Here is a 20453-nt window from a genome sequence, read left to right as displayed (position 1 = left end):
CATGTAGGGGGTAAGAGGCACATCTTCTGCCCAATAAAGCCTCAAACAACAGTCTGCTGTATTGTCTGAAACTGTGATGGGGCCGAAATCAAACTCTTAGACTAATGAAGTACATTTAAAGTCAACGGGACCTCGCATTTGGCTCTACAGATGTTCATTCTGGCAAGTTGTTACCCGACACTACCTGCCCTTTTGACGGTTGCAGCTTCAAAAACAGCACATGTCCACAGAGGGGAAAAAGCATCAAAAGAAAGAAGGAGGCGACTTTCAACTTAGATGCTGGTTTTGGGTTTTTTTTTCATCAAACCAAGTCAAGCATAAGGTGTTATGCTGTATATTCAACTCTGACTGCACGCTTTTCTACAATTAGCGGGTATGACAAAGAGTAAACATTATAACAGGCTTGAGAATTAGCCAAAAACATGAACAACGTGTACCAACAACTCCGATGATGTCAGTTGACAGACCAGCACTAAAAGGAATCGTGATGGGGCCGGCAGATAAAGCCTAAAGTCAGACACTCATTATTTAAGCTCAACATAAGTTCAGCAAAAGAAAAGAAAATAAGCCCATAGGCCACAACACACCGCCCATTTGTCAGAATGACACCAACAGTTGAAGACTGTTCTGATGTGGTTTCTAATCAAGCGCAACACCATAAACATCAAACTCAGCTTATTCAATTGATGATGAGGTGTCCACTCGTCACAGTTCAGCAGCTCATTCTCAGCTTTAGGGTTCAGTCGCTGTCTTGGAGGCCAGACAGGTCCCTGTGCATAATGCACTTCTCCATAGAGCTGTTCTTTCGTGTGGCTGGTTCTGCTGGACCACACTGTTGACCGACATGAAAGGATCAGGAACACCTGCAGCAAAGATTCTCATGGCCGAGCAAAAGGCTGCATTCAAAACTAAACCTGTTCTCATGAATGATGTCAAAATTTAACAAAACAGGGTCTCTCTAATTCAAAATAGCAAGCAAAGGATGCTCTTGATAGTCTGTAGTGTGTCTGTCAGCCGGAGCTTTGGGGTCCAGTACCCACACAGCAGACTGTCACACGATCTTGTTGAAAAATCATCTGAGATATTTCAACATTTGAAGTGTGTGGTCAGACGATACATAACCTGGTTTCAACTCAGTGGCAAAGGCTCCACAGAGCCAAGAAACCTGTCCCCACATCATCAGCTGACCTTCTGCCAGTCAGGCAAGAAGTCCCAAGGACCTGCTTCGGGGTTTCGAGCAGCGACTTGTATCGCTTCTGAAAAGCTGTGAGGGCTAAGCAACATGAACTGCCAGATCTCATCGCTGCTCGAACATTTCACCATGCTCAGCACTGTTAAGACTAATTGTTGGATGAGCATCCTGGGGCTCCAACTCTGCAGAAACACACTACACACACACTACGCACACACACACAGATTTGGGTTTGTGCGGTGGCCTCTCACAGCCTGCTGAGGTCTGGGTCCAGTGCCAGGCTCCGTCTTGGGCTCTCCAAAGAATAAAGAGAAGCTCTGTTCCACAGGCCTGCTGCACGAGATTCGGTCACAGTTCACCCTCTGCTCTTCAGACAATACCTTTTGTTCCTCTTTTAATGAAGAAGAGTCGACATTAAAAATATCTAGGCGGGCTAGCATTGTCACTTCCTGGATCTCATCACCAATACAGCACTGACACAGCTGGCTAAAAATATGTAAAATTCCTCGAGAATAAACTGAATGTGTGTATACAAGTATATAGTGTAACATTTATCAGTATGTTTCCTTGATATGTTTCCTTCCTTCCTTGATTTCCTTGATATTCATTTTTGCTTGTCTTGTAAGCCCTTTCCCTTTCTGCTATGTAGCCAAGATGGTGTCCAATGAGTTTGAGAAGTGAAACATATAAGATAGATCAACATACAAGATATGTTGGTAGAATTATACCATTATAACAAACGTAATGTCAGTAAGCACCTGATTTCTTCTACATCTCTGTTAGTTACGCCACAATGCTCATGCTGCTGTAATAATGGAAATTTTACCACTGTAAGACTAGTAAAGGAATATCTTATTTCTACCTGACATTTCTGTTCTTTAAAGTAACTTTGCAGTGCTGAGCAGGTAGCACACGGCACTTTTATCAGAACTGAAACGAAACCAGGCCTCAAAACCAAAATAATGAGCTGCAAGGCACTAAAACCCCCTACAGGACAAATGGAAAAACCAGTGGTGTGACAAATGTCTTTACCGTGGAGGTTCACCAATTAGAGATTGTTTTGGATCATCACAAAACTGGTTTAGAACACTGGATAATCTGCAGTGATAAAACTTGTATTCTGTTGTGGATCCAGATAAAATGTCAAACTAATAACGATATGAATGTGATTCTGAAACCTAGAGGTAGGTTTTCTTGGTCAAAGATTCAGTTTATGAAGTCCAACTATCATGGGACTGTTTCTGTTTGGAGTGATCACACCATGGGAGAACTGAGCTGCCTCTGTGGTTCCTCCCTACAAACAGCAGATTTCATATTACAGATTCATTTCAGCCATTATTTATAAAGAAGTATTGATTAGGGCAGCTTTAAAACTCATGTTAAATTTGTTGAAGGAGCCCTGAATACTTCTGGGAAAATCTTCAGGGTGATGAAAGCAGAAATACTTCGGATCTGTCAGTGAGACAAATTAGACTTCAATGGAACATGAAGCCTTCGGATGTTATTACCGAGGGGAGTAGATTTCAGATCTGAAGCCTCAAAATACAAATAACAGAAGCTGGTGGTGCTTCAGCAGCATTTACAAAAAGAGGCTTAAATGTAATCTCGCCATACTATGGAGAGGAGCAGCCACAATGACAGCTAAGCCTGTGGTCTCCCATATGGTATCTAAGCAAATGATGGTGGTAAACGTCTTATAACAGCAGTCCTGATATGCAGCAACTCATAAACTATGGGATTGCGGATTGGATGGAAGCTCGGATGTGGGCACAATCAACTATAATGAATCAGATGAATTTATGGAGAGCTGAGTCAGAGGAGCTAAATCCCTGTTGCAAACCCATTCTCCTGTGGTCCAATTTGAAGAATGTCGACTGACTCATAGGGTATACGTTGCATTTGTCTCACAGAGATTAATAGCAGTGATTTCACATGCTTTCAGGCAATATGCACTTCCAAAACCCAGACACTCAAGAGCCACTTCGAGGCCTCGCTGCTATCCTCTAATGGTCAGCTAAAAGACAACACTGGATTCATTAAGCAATCAGTTTTGAGTGCAGTGATCTACTGGGATGTTGATATGATAAGCCATAAAGTCTTTTCACTGGGGTGTCAGCGCTGTGCTGTTACAGGACACACATCAAGCACACTGCCTTCGATCTGCCTTATCATCATGTGCAACTCAACTTCCTCTTGAAGACTTGTCTTGCCAGTTGTATACAAAACCACATTTTCCCATGTTCTATGGGAAAATGTAAAGCTTTGCAACAATTGAGCTCCTCTTTACACCAGTATGGAGATCCAGTGTCTTCTGTTATTAAAATAATGAAGAGTTGGGATCAAACTAAACCTCACTTCTTGGCCAAGGTCACATGTGAGTTAGCTTCTCTTACCACAGAAGAAGCCTCACATTAAAATTAGCTTAGGTCTATTTCAAAGATCAGCCTCTGGCTCAAGGGATTCACAGGACCAACGATTCAATGGGAGCGTTTCTTTTAGCAGAACAACCCGATTCAACCAGCAGCAAACCCCGACTGTTCACAATAAAACAACAACACTATGATCACAGACACATAAAACCCTGCATTAGACTGGCAAAATGAGTTAAAAATATCACATAGGTAACTTTGGTATGACACCAAACATGATATACAAGTGCAGCACTTTGAAATGGAACAAACTTCAGCTGTGATCAAGTGCAAGTCATTCGTGTTTAGTTAACATCATTTAGACATGCAATCCATGCGTCGGCTTCAGATTATGTTTGCAGGAGAAACCAGTAATTACTGTACTGTAATTACACATCAATGCCTTTTTGGCACTGGCTGAGATGTGCCTGTTGCTCTAAAGAGTCTTTCTTAAGGTGTTACGTAATTTTAACTTGAATTAATTTTGCATGAAGTTCCGCATTAATTTTTAAAACACCAGCATTCTACTTTAATAAGTAGATTTCATATTTAAATATCCTGAAATACATCAATCTGCTCAGCTCAGCTACTGATCAAATTAATAAAAGATGTCAAAAAGTCAAATAATTTCTAAAGCACATGATGCACACACAATTCTTCCAGTAGGAATATGTTTCTGTGCAAGGTCACACATGTGGTGCGCTCAGATGATGAATGTCATGAGTCAAACACAGCAGGCCCTTGTTAGAAACTTTGATGAGGTGAGGCTTGAATGTGGTCACAGGCAGGAGAAGCCTTTAATCTGTGCAGCTCCCTGCTGCGATCCAAGACCTGCCTGGTGATCAAACATATGAGGAGTGGCAGGTAAACAGTGGTGTTGTTCCATCATGCCTAGCATGTCGGAGGAAGACTACGGCATTGGAACTGGTGTGAATTATAACAGTTGAACGCAAACGTCTCAGTTTACAAAGGAAAACACCAAACAGATGAATGACGACATGGTGGCTGTTGACGAGACAGAATAAAGCCTAGACTTGTTGACAATATCAGAAATAATTATAAAAAAAAGATGAACAAACTCTTCTTCTCATCACTAGTAACTACTCACATGCTATATCACACAGCAGAGAGGTTTGACAACGAATCATAATCGTCTGTTAGTCGGACTGGAATGAGGTCATCAGAGCCATACAGCGCCAATCGCTGTAGCGATCGATCAATACAGCCAGCTGCCATCAGGAACTGGCAGCAGCACAGGAGAGTTTAAATGGCAGTAAATGATACTAAACGCTGTGATTATGGCACTAAATTCTTGTAATGCTGGAGGGCTTCCATCCCACCAAGAGCTGAGGCATCATGTTAGCAGCAAGGAGGAGGAACGACGGAGCTCCTGATATGCCAGGATCATCTCCTCTGACAGCCGGCCCCATGAAATCCTAGATGTTTTATGTTTCTAGTGAGCATAATGAGGATTAGCACTGAAATCTTTAATTCTCTCAGCCCTGACATTTACCTCTCAAGGTATATGAGGCCCAGATGTAGGAGAGGAAACCTGAAACTGTCTGTGATTCAAAAAGATCAAGAAGAAGGCCAAAATCCGTCCATGGTGCGACTTCAAACTTCAATTTGATCTGCTTTATGTAATGGGCTTGATGCTCCACGCACATCAACAACATTAAACCTCCGCTCCAGCACAAGAGAGGCGACTTCCCCTCATCTTAAACACACGCTAACAATCACCCAGTTGTAAGAAACCTGCTCGCTCCATTCAAATTCCTTCGCCCAAGCGGCTAATGTTTATAAGAACAGACGGCCTGGCGACAATCACGTTTGACCCACATTTTGTCAGCTCTCAAATTTCACCATCACTCCACTGACCTTCTGTTCAGGCCTTTATTTCCCTGACTGGGACAGCTGAAACATATAATCAGCAAAAAAGTTTAGTTTGTCCCATTTAATCAAACTACTAAAAATGACACGGTGAAGACGGATTAAGCTCCAGGAACTTATATTTCATTCACACATGTCTGTTTAATATAGACTAGAATTATTATTTACTCAATCACTACCAGGACATCAACACCAACATGAACCTTTTGAGTCTTAATTTAGGCTTTCTTTGTTTGTATGTCAAATCCTCTTGAAGCAGGATCTATCAGGCACAACAGGAAAGTTTAGAATTCCCTGTCAGGTATGGGAACTGTTGACAGACTCTGTTGACACGTTACTGTGCGACAGATGTTTCAAAGGAGCTGACATGCTGGGCACTTAAAGCGTCAGCGCTGAGCCGGGTCTGGACTCATAAAGTTTAAGAAAAACCCCACCATAAAACTAATAACCTGCCGTGTTATGACTACAGGTGTCTCATGTGGAAACAAAGTAATTTACAGAAACATTCATGCGGTTCAGAGTATACATTTATTTGGACCCAAAATGTGATGTTTGGAGTACAATATTTACGCATGAACGTGGGTCAGAGACGAAAAGCAAGTGGATATTTTTTTTAAAAAACAGAATAGTCTAATTGGAAATTTGCTGTCATTAAAAAGAATTGACAAATGAATTTGATTCGATTTGATTAAAGTTGGGGGGGGGGGAGAAAGACTGAAAACTACTTGCGCATCTGCGCTCTCAACTTGTTGGGAGTGCGCGTTTGTCTGAACAACAAAGAACAAACGTGCTGGACAAACAGATCGAATACACACACGCACACGCACGCACACACACACACACACACACACACACACACACACACACACACACACAGCTGTTCATGTCCCAGGACAGGCATTAAGACAAAGAGATTTAAAAAAAAATTATTTTCCACTCTTACCAAAACGGTCGCGAATCTCTCCTCCAGCTCGCTGGAATCGGGCATGGGGAGCTTCAGAGGCATGTTGTGTCCTCTGAAATCAGTGTGCTGGTCCAAACTCCCTGCGTTCCCCATAATTCCTCTATGATCAATAAGTCCAACTTTTCACCCCCACCCTCTTCTTTCTTCCACTTCTCTAGAAAAAGAAAAAAAAAATCTCCGCACGGCAAGAGAAAAAGGAAACAAACCTCCCGTTGGTTTTAAACTCACAGATCTCCTCTACAGGTTTCCTCCTGGTCACTTCTTCAGCATAAAGCACATGTGGGGGGGGGCAGCATAATGCGACGGGTCCGAGCGGCGGCAGAGACCCCGGGGACGCATTTCCACGGCGGAATGAAGAGACCTAACTGGATCCACAGGGACCCTGTCCTCGGTGCTGTCCGTATCTTGCACAATTTCGGCTCCACTCCCAATCGGTAGTAATGACGACAAACATGATTCACGCGTGTCGCAACCCCCCCGAGTCCGCCAGCTAGAGAGTGGGTCTGGCCCCACTAATCCCTCCGATGCTGACCAGCTATTCTACACAGAGGAGGGGCGCTCCTCTCTCCTCCTCCCGACAATGAGCTCTTTTTAAGGCTCACCTCCCACTTCTTGCCGGGGCGTAGCTCCCAGAGCCGTAGCTAAGGAAATTTGAGTTTTTTTCTGTGATGCATTCTGGTACTTTGAGTCCGCTGAGGCAGACGGCAACAAACGTAAAACTAAGTTTCTATTCAACTAACTTCTTCCATATGAAGGCTTATGTATAAAGTTTTTAAGTTTTTCAACAGGTGCAACTTTTAAAGTCCTTACAGGCTAAATTTGGGGGAGAAGTGAGAAGCCTTTAAACCGCAAGAAGAAATCCGGGTGCGTCAAACTCCTCTCTGTAAAAGTAATGAACAGCTTATAAAATGTTTAGATGTATGTACAACTATTATTTATTATTACTTCTTATTATTATGTCATGACTTCACCGTCAGTGCTTAGATCAGACTAGTTTAACCAGTCTAGTAAACAAATTAAGCAGAGGAGACCAACATCAGCAGCGCATCCAATGACAATCCATCAAAGTTTGAATATGAGGAAGAAGAGAAAGAAGCTCCTCTTCTAACAGAGCTCAGACAAGAAATTCATATCAGCACAGGGACAATAACATATAATGCAGACAATTTTTGTTTTAAGCTTTTAGGTAAAAAATAAAAAAAGGCGTGATCATTCAAAGTGATTTAAAAAAAATTCTCATCCATCACTCTTTCTAAGGCATTTATTGGCTGCTATAGAATTGTTTTATGAAATGCAGATTTTTATCATTGATTCTGTGAACATGTGTCAGGATGAAATCTGCTCTTCCGTCAGGGTGGAGACCACAATAAGTGCAAGAGAGTGACGTCAGCATGCGAAGCGCTGGAGACGATCCAGAGGTTCTCCAGATGTACAAGAGGTTCGTTTCATTCACTATGCTGGGCCGATTGAGCCGGGCGGATCTCGCATCGGAGGGGGCTGGTCGGACAGCTGACGGACCTCACGTGATCATTACTTGAATTTACTCTCTCTGAAGATTCTCCTCCCTCCCTGTGTTGTACAGAATTGACTGTTTTCACAGATCTAAATATAAATACCAGACCATTAAAATATATGTTAATGTTTTAAAATAAAAAGTGTGTGTACATCTAGAAGCTAGTGATGACAAATGAAGACAATTCCAATGATGTTATAGCAATTCATTATTATAACTGATAATAATTATAATAAACTCTGTGTTGATACATAAGATGGCTGCACCAACACAGAACTATGATGGTTTTTTAGGCTAAGCATTACAGAATAGAAATGCTACTCTGCTGGTAACAAGCACTGGATAATTTAAAAATTGAACAATTTTCCCAGCAAGTACCAATAGAATCATTTGTTATTCAGTAGTTTAATAAAGGACACATCTGAGGGATTAAAAAATCTTTAATTGTATCAGTTATATGCCATACTTTTATTAAAACCGGTGGCTTAAGCCACGAGGTGGTTGCTTTTTTCTAAAGTGTTGTCATTATCTAATGCACAGTAAAGATTTGAAAAAGATGCAATGATTTCAGGTCATGATTGCTTATTTTCACACAGTACAAACAACATGATTTAACACCACAAAAACAATACATGTAGGAATAAAATATTTTTAAAGACTAACATATCTACTGTATATTTGACCTTTATTGCTTATTGTTTTGGTGGTCAGACTAAGTTAATATGATTAGCTCTTATAGCACATTGTTTAACACTTTTCACAAACAGACGTCATTCATTGGAAACAGTGGACTGGTTGATAAAATTATTTGGGTGTGACGTGCCTGAACCAGAACAGAGCTGGTCCATCAGCCACCTTAGAAGGGAACATCTCTGTGAGACCCCACCTTCTTCCTGACTCCCATGACTCATGCATTACTGTAAAAATCAGAAGACAAGAGAAAGATCGGAAAGTACAAACAGCTGAAAGCCCATGGTTGGGGTAAGCTCAAGAAACAGAAGAACGTAATTGTCCCTCATATTGGGAAAATTATCTTGTACAGTACTTCACATCGATACTGAAGCCATAGAAAAACATCTACGTAATAAATAACAGTTGTTAAAGCACATAAATACCTGCTGCATAAAAAATATTTGAAGTGTTAATGAATAACAAATGCTCAAGATATGCTGCAAATACTTTTTGATTTGAAAATCCCTTATATAAAACATGATCCAGTGCCCATCCAGGCGTTATCTAGAACCATTTACAAGATTTATTGATATTGAGATAAATGAATTTTGAAATGTAATGAATGAAATGTGCTGTGTTGGGTTCTGAATTTCCTCCAAGAAAGCAGAATGCTCTGCATAGAACATTGGACAGGTCAGTTCCTATCACGTTCATAAATGCATGCTGATTCACATCTGTACTCATCCACACGGAATCAGTCATGTGAAATAGCAAATTCCTTTTTGTTACGACTATGCAGTTGATCTCAATAAGCAAACGATTATCTTGTCATAATAACAAACAAATGGACCTTGCTGATAGCAGGGAGGTGCATGGCATAAACTAGAAAATGAATGAGCTGTAAATCAATAACATTAAGTGCCTCTCCATTAACAAAATGAAAATCAGAGGATATATGAGAGTATAAGTTAAAAGGAGCCACTTGCATCTGCAAGAAGTCTCGAGAAATATGAGACTTGGGATATTTCCACAAGTAAATGAACAATGCAAAGATGCCAAAAATAAAGGCAGCACAATAAGACCTGTGTGTGTGTGTGTGTGTGTGTGTGCGTGCGTGCGTGTGTGTGTGTGTTTGTGTGTGTGTGTGTGAAGGCCTCACTGGGGGCTCATATGGCTGCACAACTAAACAACATCTGTGGAAGTCCTCTTAATAAGAGAGGATTCATGTTATGGTCTTCATAAAACTAAACCGAAGCAACAAATGTGTCTCTGTACTGTATTTGAAGTGCCCTGAGCAGAATCACCAGACATGCTCCTGACCTTGAGGACAACGATGCCCTCTAATGCATGTGAAGAGAACTACTAACAGCAGGAGATTAATACCTGCAGAAGAGACTTCCCCTCATCCTACAATTTAATTCTTCTTTTAATGGGAAACTATAATAATCCCAAGCAAATTCATCTCTATTTTCATCTAAAGCCAGACTCTATATTTCATCAGTACTATAAATTGGTGGTCAGCATGTTTATTTTCACCTCTGGTCTTTTAGGACAGGCTGAAAGTAGTTTGTTTAAAAAAAAGAAAAGAAAAAAAAGCAGGGCTGATTTCAATTTTGTGAGGTCATTATGTGAAAAAAAAGGTCAAGCAGGTGGCCCTCATTTAAGGATCAAGGCAACTGATGCTGTATATGCTGGCTGTGCATTTGTCCTTCAAAAATAGTAAAATGAGTTCTTCAAGACATTGTTCAGATGAAAATAGTTTAAGAAGTTAACAAAAGAGGGGGAGGGAACCTAGAAAGAAGTGCAGAAAATGCTAGGCTGTTCATCTAAAATGATATCAAATGCTCTAAAATGGAAGAAAAATGACCATTCAAATGGATCGAAGAATAACCAGTGAAATTAGTCAAATTATCAGCTCCAGGAGCATGACTGGAGATCTAAGGTGGCCTCTGAGGACTACCAATCAGAGGACGTCTATGTGAACCCAAGCTATCAGCAAGAAGCCCCGCAAAGTCCCACTGTTTAAAAAAAAAAAAAAGACACACTGAAGCAGTTAAAATTTGCTAAATTTTGTGGACTGATGAGTAGGATTATTTTTGGGTCTAGGGGCCACAAAAATTGTCAGACAACCTGCAAATACTCATTTAAAGCCACAGTACACAGTCAAGTATTGTGGTGTGAGCATCATGACATGATCACGGATCAGTTTGAGTCCCTCAAAATACTGGAAGTAGTCATATTGTCGTATGTTTAAAAGGAAATACCTTTGAAATGGGTGTTTCAAACGCACCAACAGCAAGCAAGCAAAATCATGGTTCCAGACACACAAAATTTAAGTACAGTAATGGAATGGCAAGCTCTATTCTTTGACCTCAATCCCATAGAAAACCTGTGGGCTGACATAAAAATTCTGCTCGAGGCAAAACCAAGACAGTATTATCAAATTCTTCTCGCGATGATACAGAATTTGCACTGTCACCAAAGTATTTATGTATTAAAATTTATTTATTCACCTTTTTAAACCCCCTATTATGAACATAACTAACATTTAAAAGGGTTGCATGTTCTTTCACATCAAAGGCAGCTGTGTAGCTTAAGTTCATTTCATCATACACAAATAGATACGTGATTCAACAGAATGAGTATCAAACTATATTTATTGTATTCGGTATTGGGACAACAAAAAATGTACAAAACAAAATGGAATACCTGTTAATGTCATCTTGCAAATGGAGCAGATGCCAATTTTTCAAATGGAGAATATTCTTACTAAAAACAACAACCAAAAAACAAACAAACCCCAAGACTTCTAACACACAGGAGTCAAAATTAACCATCTGCTGATTCTGTTTGGGAAAAAAAGTTCAAATTGGGGAAAATTATGCCATTTCTAATGAAGGTGAAAATTTACACATCAAGAGAACGGTTTTCCCACTATACACAAATAAAGGTCACCGTTACCGCTTTTATGTACCAACCCTGTTATCAAAGAACACCATTCATTTACCTTTTTGGTCCAAATACATTGCTGTACTTTATTTACCATTCTGTTTGTGGGTGACAGCAATGAGGTAAACATTCTGTGTGGACCTCTTAGCGCAAGAATTATTTCTTTGCAAATGTTGAAAGTAAAATCAACGTGGATACATGATAACCATTTATTTAAAAAAAGGAAAAACCTACTAAAAGTTACATGAGAAATATATTGTAGCATCTTTTCTGTCTAAAAATACAACGGGCTCCTTTCCTCTTTGCAATCATATTCAGTACATGAATTCAAAATTGAGTCCATCCTGAATTTCAATGTTAACAACAGTTTGGAAAGCATCAACAAAAAGAAAAACAAAGATTTTGGCATGAATTTCAGCTTATGGTTTATGAGACGTAGAAGATCATCTCAACATCACAAGAACGCAGTGTTTTTGTTTTCAATATGAGCTATGTTTGATCTGAGATGAGTCCCTGCCCTGGACAATTTAAAATCGTGCATGTGTGAATTAAAAAAAAAGAAAAAAGGTATATTGCATCTCAAAGTTAGGATGCAAAGGCCTCAACTGAGAAAAACTGCTTTCTTTAATGTTGTGAAGAGCTTGACATTTAAGACAAGCACAGAGAGAGAAAGTAAAAACAGAAATAAACAAACACATCATGAAGGTGTAGACGTTCTTCCAATCCACATCCCACTTAAGAACAGCCTCCTCCTGTCTGTTGCTGAAATACATCAATAGTGTCCTCATCCTCCATCTCCAGCTGAAACGATAATTAATAGGTTAGCCAGTTAAAAAACACTGATGTCATTTATTCAAAAGGAAACCCAGCATATTTCCCCACCTGGACACAGAGCTGAGTACCAAACCCTGAACACTTTTTACCTCTAACTGGTTTGGTATGATAATAACATCCCTAGCCTGGTTTAAGCTTTTTGCAAAACAGTCATCATCCCAGGCTTGTTTCAGATAATTCAAGAAATAATAGGACCAACAGCAACAACCACTATGTTGCTTAATGCACATGTTTAGCATTAAAAAAAGAAAACTCTGCTAGACTGTGTCCTACGTAAATCATTGCCAATCATCTGTAAATTGCTGCACGTAGGCCTGTCATTCATTGGCAGTTATCATGTTTGTTAAAACTGCTTCTCTTCCGGCAGAGCTGGGGGTAAAGAAAGACACCACCTTTTAACAACTTGCTCACATCATCCTCTGGTTATATCAAGAAGTAGACTAGAGAATTAAGTTGGCATTTTGCATAACCACTTTCTACGATAAGCTTGAAAACCGTTGCTGAAAGGTCGAACATCAGATTAATGGGATAAATGGAATTGCAAATTTCCAATACTATGGCAGCCCCAGCATGGCATTAAGTATGTTTGGAAATCATCTTCAAAACTGTGCAAACAAGTCCACTAGTTATCACAAATGAGCCAAGAATTGGGGCTCTAATAAAGTGGGAAGGTGTGGTTCACTGTCAGACCAAGTAACCATGGGAACAGACCATGAGTAGCACAATATTGCAACTAAGGTTGTTTCACACATGGGAGCATGTCAAGTTTTAATTGTTTTGAAATTTAGAAAAGGTGGACAAGACAGACATACATTCCTCAATGACCAGCACATATTGATAGATCAAACACTTCTGCTGCTTTTTAAAGATTTCTTGCATTTTTAAGTAATGCATGCACACAACTCACAGGCTCTGCAATATTTAGAGTGACAAAAAGAATTAGCATGCTCTAATGTCACAATCTGTAGCTGCATATAGAGTCAGGTTGATCTGACAAGATGACATTGATGTGAAAGTGTCCTCAGTTATGGACAACATGTCTCTCACTAAATACATTTTCTTGTTCTCTATATTCCAATATACAACTCACAAGGAGCCACAACATACCATAAATTATTATGCAAAGTTTCATTTAATAAAACTACGTTTGCTGAAATTGTATTTAAACAGAAATTCAATAATAATCTCTATGACCAACCTGCGCAGGCGTGTCTGTTTCATTGATCGGTTGTCCATCAAACCTAAATCTTATCTGACGAATTGCAAACCCCTTGAAAAAGACACAAACAAAAACAAATGAGATTTTCCATTCAGATAGCCATCAACAAAACAACATGGTAATTAATAATTGTACTATTACTATGCTCAACATGTTGCAGATTTCCAACTATTTACCTGTCTTTCGCAGTACGCCTTCATTAGTTTGCTGAGGGGAGTATGCCTTTTAATTTTGAACTGTACAACCGAGCCATCCTGACCGGCTACCTTCAGGTTAATGTGGTCGTTCTCCGTCTTCACTCCTTCCTGCAACAGAAGCGGTCATCAGCACCGGAAACAAGACATCAGGCTGGGCTACACCGACCGCTAGCTTCACGGCAACTCGGGTCCAGCAGGTGGGGAAATGTTAGTCAGGCCAACATGTCCAACATTTCCCCACCTCAGGAAGAGACTTTCTCTTCCTGCTGCTGAACGCGACCACCGGGGAGTCCAGGGGGTCGTCAGGAGAGAACATCAACACTGGTGTGTGGCGTTTATCCGCAACATCAAAGTTAGCCAGCCAGCTAACGTCAGTTAGCAGATGTCAATAAATAAACTGTTTAAAATAAAATTGTAGCTCATCATGGAGCAGGCATCCCCATCTGAACGCCGCTAGCAGCCACACTCCTTGTGGCGCTTCCCTGCGTTAGCATTTGAAGCTAACAGTAGTGCGTGTTCAAACTGGCGCAGAAAGCCACAATGGCGCAAACGGAAGGGAAAAAGAAATCATTCATTTAACGGGTGACTGCTCATACGGACGTCCTCAAACCTGACTTTTTTAAATTTTGTGCTCAAGGGCAGCATTTGCGGATACCGATATAGGTGGGAGATGGAAAACACGAAACTGTACGTTTAAAGAAAAAAAAATCCGCAAATTGGTCAACCTTTGTTTCCCCGTCGACCCGCTCAAATGCGCTGTCTGTAGCCTGGGAGCAGAGCTAGTTTAGCCGGATGTGCTAATGTTAGCTTCCATCATGAGCACCAAACGTTAAAGAATCACAGCACTGACCTTTGGCTTCTCGTCTGACATTGTGCTCTCTTCGTATGGATTTATTAGTAACGTGGAAATAGTCTTCGTAGCGAAGGGTCAGCGGCTCCTCCGGCTTCTACGAGCTGATCGCGAGCGCGCACTGAAGTTTAAAATGTAATTCGATCAAATCGGTCACGTGTTCAATTTTTCATCGGGGGCGCGGATACGTGCGCGCACGAGGTACTTTGCGCGTTCCCGCGATATAGTTGAAACACAAGTATTTAGAGACGATGTTGAGGAAAAACTGCCTTAGAACAGGAAAACCTCAAGCAGATCCAGGGGTCAGGGTGGGTAGCTATTCTTGGGGAATGTTTTGTATCAATTAAAGAATACAAAACAAAGGTTTTTCATTACTCGGAGGGCAGTTTCATTGATGCAGTTCAATACAGATTCTCTGATCACGCTGTCACATCACATGTCTGGTAGAAGCTCCGAAGCCAAAGCGGTCTAAGGTCTGCCTTTACATGTGTGTGTGTGTGTGTGTGTCTGTGTGTGTGTGTGTGTGTGTGTGTGTGTGTGTGTGTGTGTGTGTGTGTGAGTGAGGGCAACCAGATGTTCCTAATATGTGACTCCCTCAGTGCAGGACATTTAACCAATTCCTGGCATATATTATATATTTAATGTATGTATAATGTGAATTCAATATGATTGTTATGCAGTCTAAGATACGAGGATATATGCGTATTATCATATAGTATGTCACCAACAACAAATATTCACACATTTAGTGATGTGTGAAAATTGAAATGACCTCCACTTTTCACGCCCGCCTTTCATTTTAGTGAATTGTGTGTGATTATGCTAAGGAATATATTGACTGAAGTAATTTCCTTCCAGGAAGTGTAAGTAGACCAATACATCAGAGCGATCTGTCATCCATGTGCCTATTTTTAAATGTAAAGAGGGTGTTTACCTCCTCCACTGACTGGAAGATGGATCCATAGAACAGGAAAGTAATATGTGAGGATTCTGGCTCACACTCTCCTTGTGATGAATAAACTTTGGGAGTGTAATGTTCTATATAGACAGGTAATAAGTTACTACAATGTCTTTATTTCTTTATTCTTCCTGGTTTGACACCTGGTATGATACAAATTTCCCTGGTGTGGGATGAGGGAGTTCTTATGTTGATTTTACAGGTTTGCAGCCTGTATGACGTGTTTTCCTGCAGGCATTGCAAGAATAACTGAACAAACTTTGAAAAGGCAGTCTTGATTCTGCTCCTGCTTCTGCACTTTCTTGAGGGGACGGGAAATTAGTGAAGTTGTCAGGTTGCTAAGTGACTTACAAATAAGACAAATAAAAAAGGTAATAACAATCACATTCATTTAATTTTGAAATTGGCAATATATTTTATCAACAGCAACACAAGAATCAAACGTGTCACATCTAGTTTATGCTTCTCATTGTTTCTAACATATAAAATAGCACAAAAAAAACAAAAAAAAAACCCCTGTAAAATGCATAAATGTACCGCAGACAATAATGATCATTAAAACTGTACAAGTGACAAATAAAGTATTACATTAAACTGCAAATCATAATAGCCACATTACTGAGCTATCTGTAGTTTTAGAAATATTACAACATCACATTATGAACAAAATAATAATGTTTATAAATTATGGTGGATGTGTTTTGATAGATTTGCACTTGCAACTAGTTTCTGGTATGGACAGGCAAGACTTTAATGAGATGTCAAAAATAAGAAATATTAATCTGCCAGAGAGAAACATGTTGAAAATGACACATAAGGTGAAAAGACCACGTTCGAAACACAGTGAAAATGATATCAGAGAATCTTGACAACACACAATCAAATCCTGTCAGAAAATCACAGTTTATCATTTGTAACATGTATATCATGTATAACATCAGTAAGATCATCTGTAAGGATTCTGTACAGGACCATGGCCAAGACTCTTCTTAATGATCATCCATACGGGCATATGGATTATTCTTTGCCAAACCTGTAAAGAAAATGAAGTGGGAAATGGTGGTTATGGTGATTAATGCAACCAAGTTCAAAATCCTCCTCTTCTGTGATCACATGTCCTGTGACAGAATCTGTGTAATGTGCAGTACATGTGTGTAAAAGGTCTCCACTAGATGGAGCTACTGAATCAGATTTGCTGTTGTTTTATTCCCTCTTCATTAGCAAGACTTTCATATTATTTCTTGGTTTTATTACAAAATGTTTTCATTGTAACCAGCTTATCTTCCTCCCACCTGTTTAAATTTTGTGTTTTTATCTTTGTTGTCTCACTGTAAACAGAGTTTACTGGAAAAAAGTACCCTTCAAGTGACAACTTTCCATTTCTCAACCTACTTAAGTCTCACAAGTAAGAAATGTTTCTCACCATATTTCTGCCTGATTTCATCATGTCTCATCTGCATTTCTGTTCTCCTGTTGAACAAGAACAAAGACGGATTGTTTAACAACAGAAAACACTGGAAGCATTCATGCCTACAATGTTGAACCCTGGTTAATCCAGGGATCAACAGAGTCCTGCTGTTACATGCTGAAGGTATCTACTAAAACCTAGCATTACCCAAAAAAAGCTATATAAAACTCACTATTTGAGATGGAGTAAATATCTTAATTTAATAATCTTTAAGAAAATTTACTTTCTTCACAGAAAACTTTCAACACAATAATTTCTTGTCTTGTACAGATAACAAACATAAGAGACTGTTTTAATCTACTTTCACTGACAGAAACTTGTCTATCTTGTATTTCTAATATGTACGAAATTGGATATTAACCTCTCTTTCTGACGAGCCTTCCTCATACGAGTTTGCCGTTCTGCCTTTGCATCTTCTCTCTTGTTCCTGGAATATAAATGTGCTTAATTCTTTGATTGTATATCACTAATAGTGTAGTAGTGTCTCTTTTTTTTACATCCTGCTTCAAAGCGGTGATGTATTGTAATTGTCAGTGTGTTCGACCGTCAGGTCGTCCGTCCATCAAATATCTTCGCAGCCGTTGCAGATAGAAAGATGGAACAAAAAGAATATCACTCGGGTGGCAAAAGGGGATAAAAATGAGATGATGACCCTGACCTTGAGAAGGCTAGGTCAAGGTCAAATTTCAACTTTTGTACACTCAGGAACCAGATAAAATAGAAAGATGAGGGAGAAGGCCAGTGTAAGACCATAGATCAAACCTACTGCTTTGATCAGTGACAGTTGGTCAGAGCACCAGCTTTGATCTTCGATCTATGCAAGTAGGTCAGGGTAAAATTTTGAATTCAGGGGTGTCGCGGGATGTTGCAGTCTCTGACTGCCTTGTTGTAAATGTTTATGTTGCAATAGAAATGACAATAAACACTGGATCAAGCAGTCAAATAAATAACTGGTATGACAAAATCTGTATGGTTTTCAAATATTCAATATTATTAAACCAAATACAGTAGTCTTAAAAAAGGCTTAGAACAATTCTTGTTAGATGGCAGCAGTATTATTTGTAAAGTTAAACTGTGCTCACACATACTGGCAGGCTTTTGGTGATGTCGGTATCAGCCTAGCTTTGCACAAAAACAACCCATTGTGTTTTCATCCTCCCTCTTCCCCACTGAAGGAGATTTCACAGGCAATGCTTCATGTGACTTTCTACGTACCCGATTCTTTCACACTTGCAGCAGCAGAGACAGCAAACAAGAATCCCGATGAGAATGAGGACAGCGAGCACTGACATGGTGATGATCAAAATCTGGAAGTTTACTGGAAGACAAAGGCAGACACAGAGGAGGGAAATTCACCTAATGATGAAACATGTATTGTACAATAAACCCAGTTGTGCAGACGTTGTTAAACAAGGACTGGCTCTTCTAGTGGGTTCCAGTTTACAGTTAGAAATCTGTATATAGTTATTCAGTGGAGAATAAGCCACAAAATGATTCATTAACTCATAATCAAGTTAAAAGATCATTCTGTTGACACCATAGGAAGAAGAAACTCCTGGAATTGGACTAATTACTTCAATCAATGGCTAATCTGATGAATGATTCTACATTATTTTACCCATAAAATAGTCATAAATGATGAAGGAACATTATGTCTCCAAAGTAATTGTTGCAACAACAAAAATATTCAAGCAATCAAGAGTAATAAAAAGAAGCAACGCCAAAACTAAGAATCACTAACTGGATCATGAGTTTTGTTGAGAAATGATTAAACATCAGCAACAATTAGGAAATAGAAATTAGCAGACATTTCACTCTTCAACACTTTTCAGTCTTACCCCAACATACCCCCCACCGTGCGTCATTCAGGGGACACAAACTTTTGGGGGGCACAATCTTTCCTACTGGGTAGTCGATGCAGAGTTTGGTTGGTTCACACCACAAACACTGAGAAAACAAACAAACAACCAACAGTGTTATTTATTTCAGTATTTCTAGTAATGTGTTGCATGCAGATGACTGGACACTGGGGTATTTTTGACTTACTGCCACATTCTGCAGGCATTCGTCACAACTGGAGTTTGATCTCAAAGCACAAGGAGCTGCAACAAAACAAAACAGCGTGAAACTGAGCTAAAACTGTTAGGGGCAGAGAAAAAAAACAGCATTATTTGCTGTCTTTAGTAACACAAACACCCGTTGACTCAACAAATAATAACCAACTCGAGAGATCGATATCTTTGTTTACGTGATTATTCAAAAAGCGACCGCTGCTGTTGTCATGTGACCTCCTCCTGACTCCACTCCAACGGGTCAAAACAAGTCAGAAACCGCTGAACTTTTAGTTCGCCACCTACGCGGAGCTGGAGACGGAGTCTGCCCCTCCGCAGTCACACAAAGGCCGAGGAAGATGAACACGAAAGCCGCCGTAGACGCTCCCCTGACGCCCGACATTGTGAGACGGTCGGAAGCCGTGGGATTCGTGGATGGAATACGGAACAAAGTGAGCGCAGACAAAGTCAGGGGTGGACCCCGAGGTTACGGCTGATGACGTCATCGCGTCCTGACGCTGGTCGCGAGCGGCTGTCGAGAAGAAGGTGACGTCGATTCGTTAAACTTCTACTTTGATTTTTCTTTGACATTTTGGAAAGAGTTGGAGAAATAAATTATATTCGGAATTTTTTTTTTAATTAATATTGAATATGAAATTGAAAATTTAATTGAATATTCTATTTTATAAGGTAGATTTCATATTCGTAAACAGTAAATAACAGTAAACATCTACTCGTAAACAACTATTTCATTTAAGCTTTTCTTTATTTTAATATAACGGTAAAATTAGAAGTAACTATTTGGAAATCATCAATCGGAACTTGATGATTTAGATCTGTTTCAAAATGTATTTGGGTCTTCTGACCGAAACCCATTCCACCCCTCGTGTCTTCTCCTGTTCGCAATATTTTCCATCTATGATGTAATTACTGAACATTTTCTTGAAATTCTTGAACATTTTTTAAAATCTTTTTAGCCATGCTCACATGTCATATAGAAGAAAAAAAAAATCGGACTTAATCAATTTTACTCAACTTTTGCCAGTTCTAAATATAATAATAATAGTGAATGAGAAGTTTTTCTATCCCTCTCATTCCTCTGGGAATGTTTGCATCAGTGCAGCATAAAATTAGGACATCTAATGGAGACTTTTTTTTTTATTTCACCAAACAACATGTACACAAAAAAATGATGACTATATACTTTGCTCTACCATTTTATAGATGCTACAAAACATAACTGGGTTTAATCATGCTCAATAAACTGAAATGTCTGAGTCAGTGTGTA

General features: G+C 39.6%; 3 protein-coding genes across 6 annotated transcripts in view; all 3 read right to left on the bottom strand.

The window, feature by feature from the left end:
* fmnl2a (formin-like 2a) overlaps positions 1-7027 on the bottom strand; it is a 46398-nt gene extending 39371 nt beyond the window's left edge. For all 4 annotated transcript variants that reach the window (XM_068328636.1, XM_068328637.1, XM_068328635.1 and 1 more), the window contains exon 1: positions 6434-7027. In XM_068328636.1, coding sequence (XP_068184737.1) covers positions 6434-6547 — 114 coding nt within the window. In that variant the 5' untranslated portion in view covers positions 6548-7027. The remainder of the gene's footprint in view (positions 1-6433) is intronic.
* Positions 7028-11278: 4251 nt separating this feature from the next.
* On the bottom strand, positions 11279-14815 carry sumo3b (small ubiquitin like modifier 3b). The gene is made up of 4 exons (XM_068330232.1): positions 14689-14815; positions 13818-13946; positions 13621-13692; positions 11279-12389 (listed from the first exon to the last, which is right to left on the bottom strand). Exons 1-4 carry the CDS (start codon positions 14707-14709, stop codon positions 12324-12326), a joined length of 288 nt encoding a protein of 95 aa, XP_068186333.1. The 5' UTR covers positions 14710-14815; the 3' UTR covers positions 11279-12323.
* Positions 14816-16021: 1206 nt separating this feature from the next.
* pttg1ipb (PTTG1 interacting protein b) lies at positions 16022-19705 on the bottom strand. Its single transcript, XM_068330231.1, has 7 exons — positions 19472-19705; positions 19161-19216; positions 18953-19061; positions 18330-18432; positions 17476-17541; positions 17070-17116; positions 16022-16679 (listed from the first exon to the last, which is right to left on the bottom strand). Exons 1-7 carry the CDS (start codon positions 19566-19568, stop codon positions 16636-16638), a joined length of 522 nt encoding a protein of 173 aa, XP_068186332.1. The 5' UTR covers positions 19569-19705; the 3' UTR covers positions 16022-16635.
* Between the last annotated feature and the right edge of the window lie 748 nt (positions 19706-20453).

The sequence above is a fragment of the Antennarius striatus genome, chromosome 12, assembly GCF_040054535.1.
Source record: "Antennarius striatus isolate MH-2024 chromosome 12, ASM4005453v1, whole genome shotgun sequence".
Classification (NCBI taxonomy): domain Eukaryota; kingdom Metazoa; phylum Chordata; class Actinopteri; order Lophiiformes; family Antennariidae; genus Antennarius; species Antennarius striatus.
The sequence above is the reverse complement of the archived record's forward strand: the minus strand, read 5'-3'. Positions and strand labels throughout refer to the sequence as shown.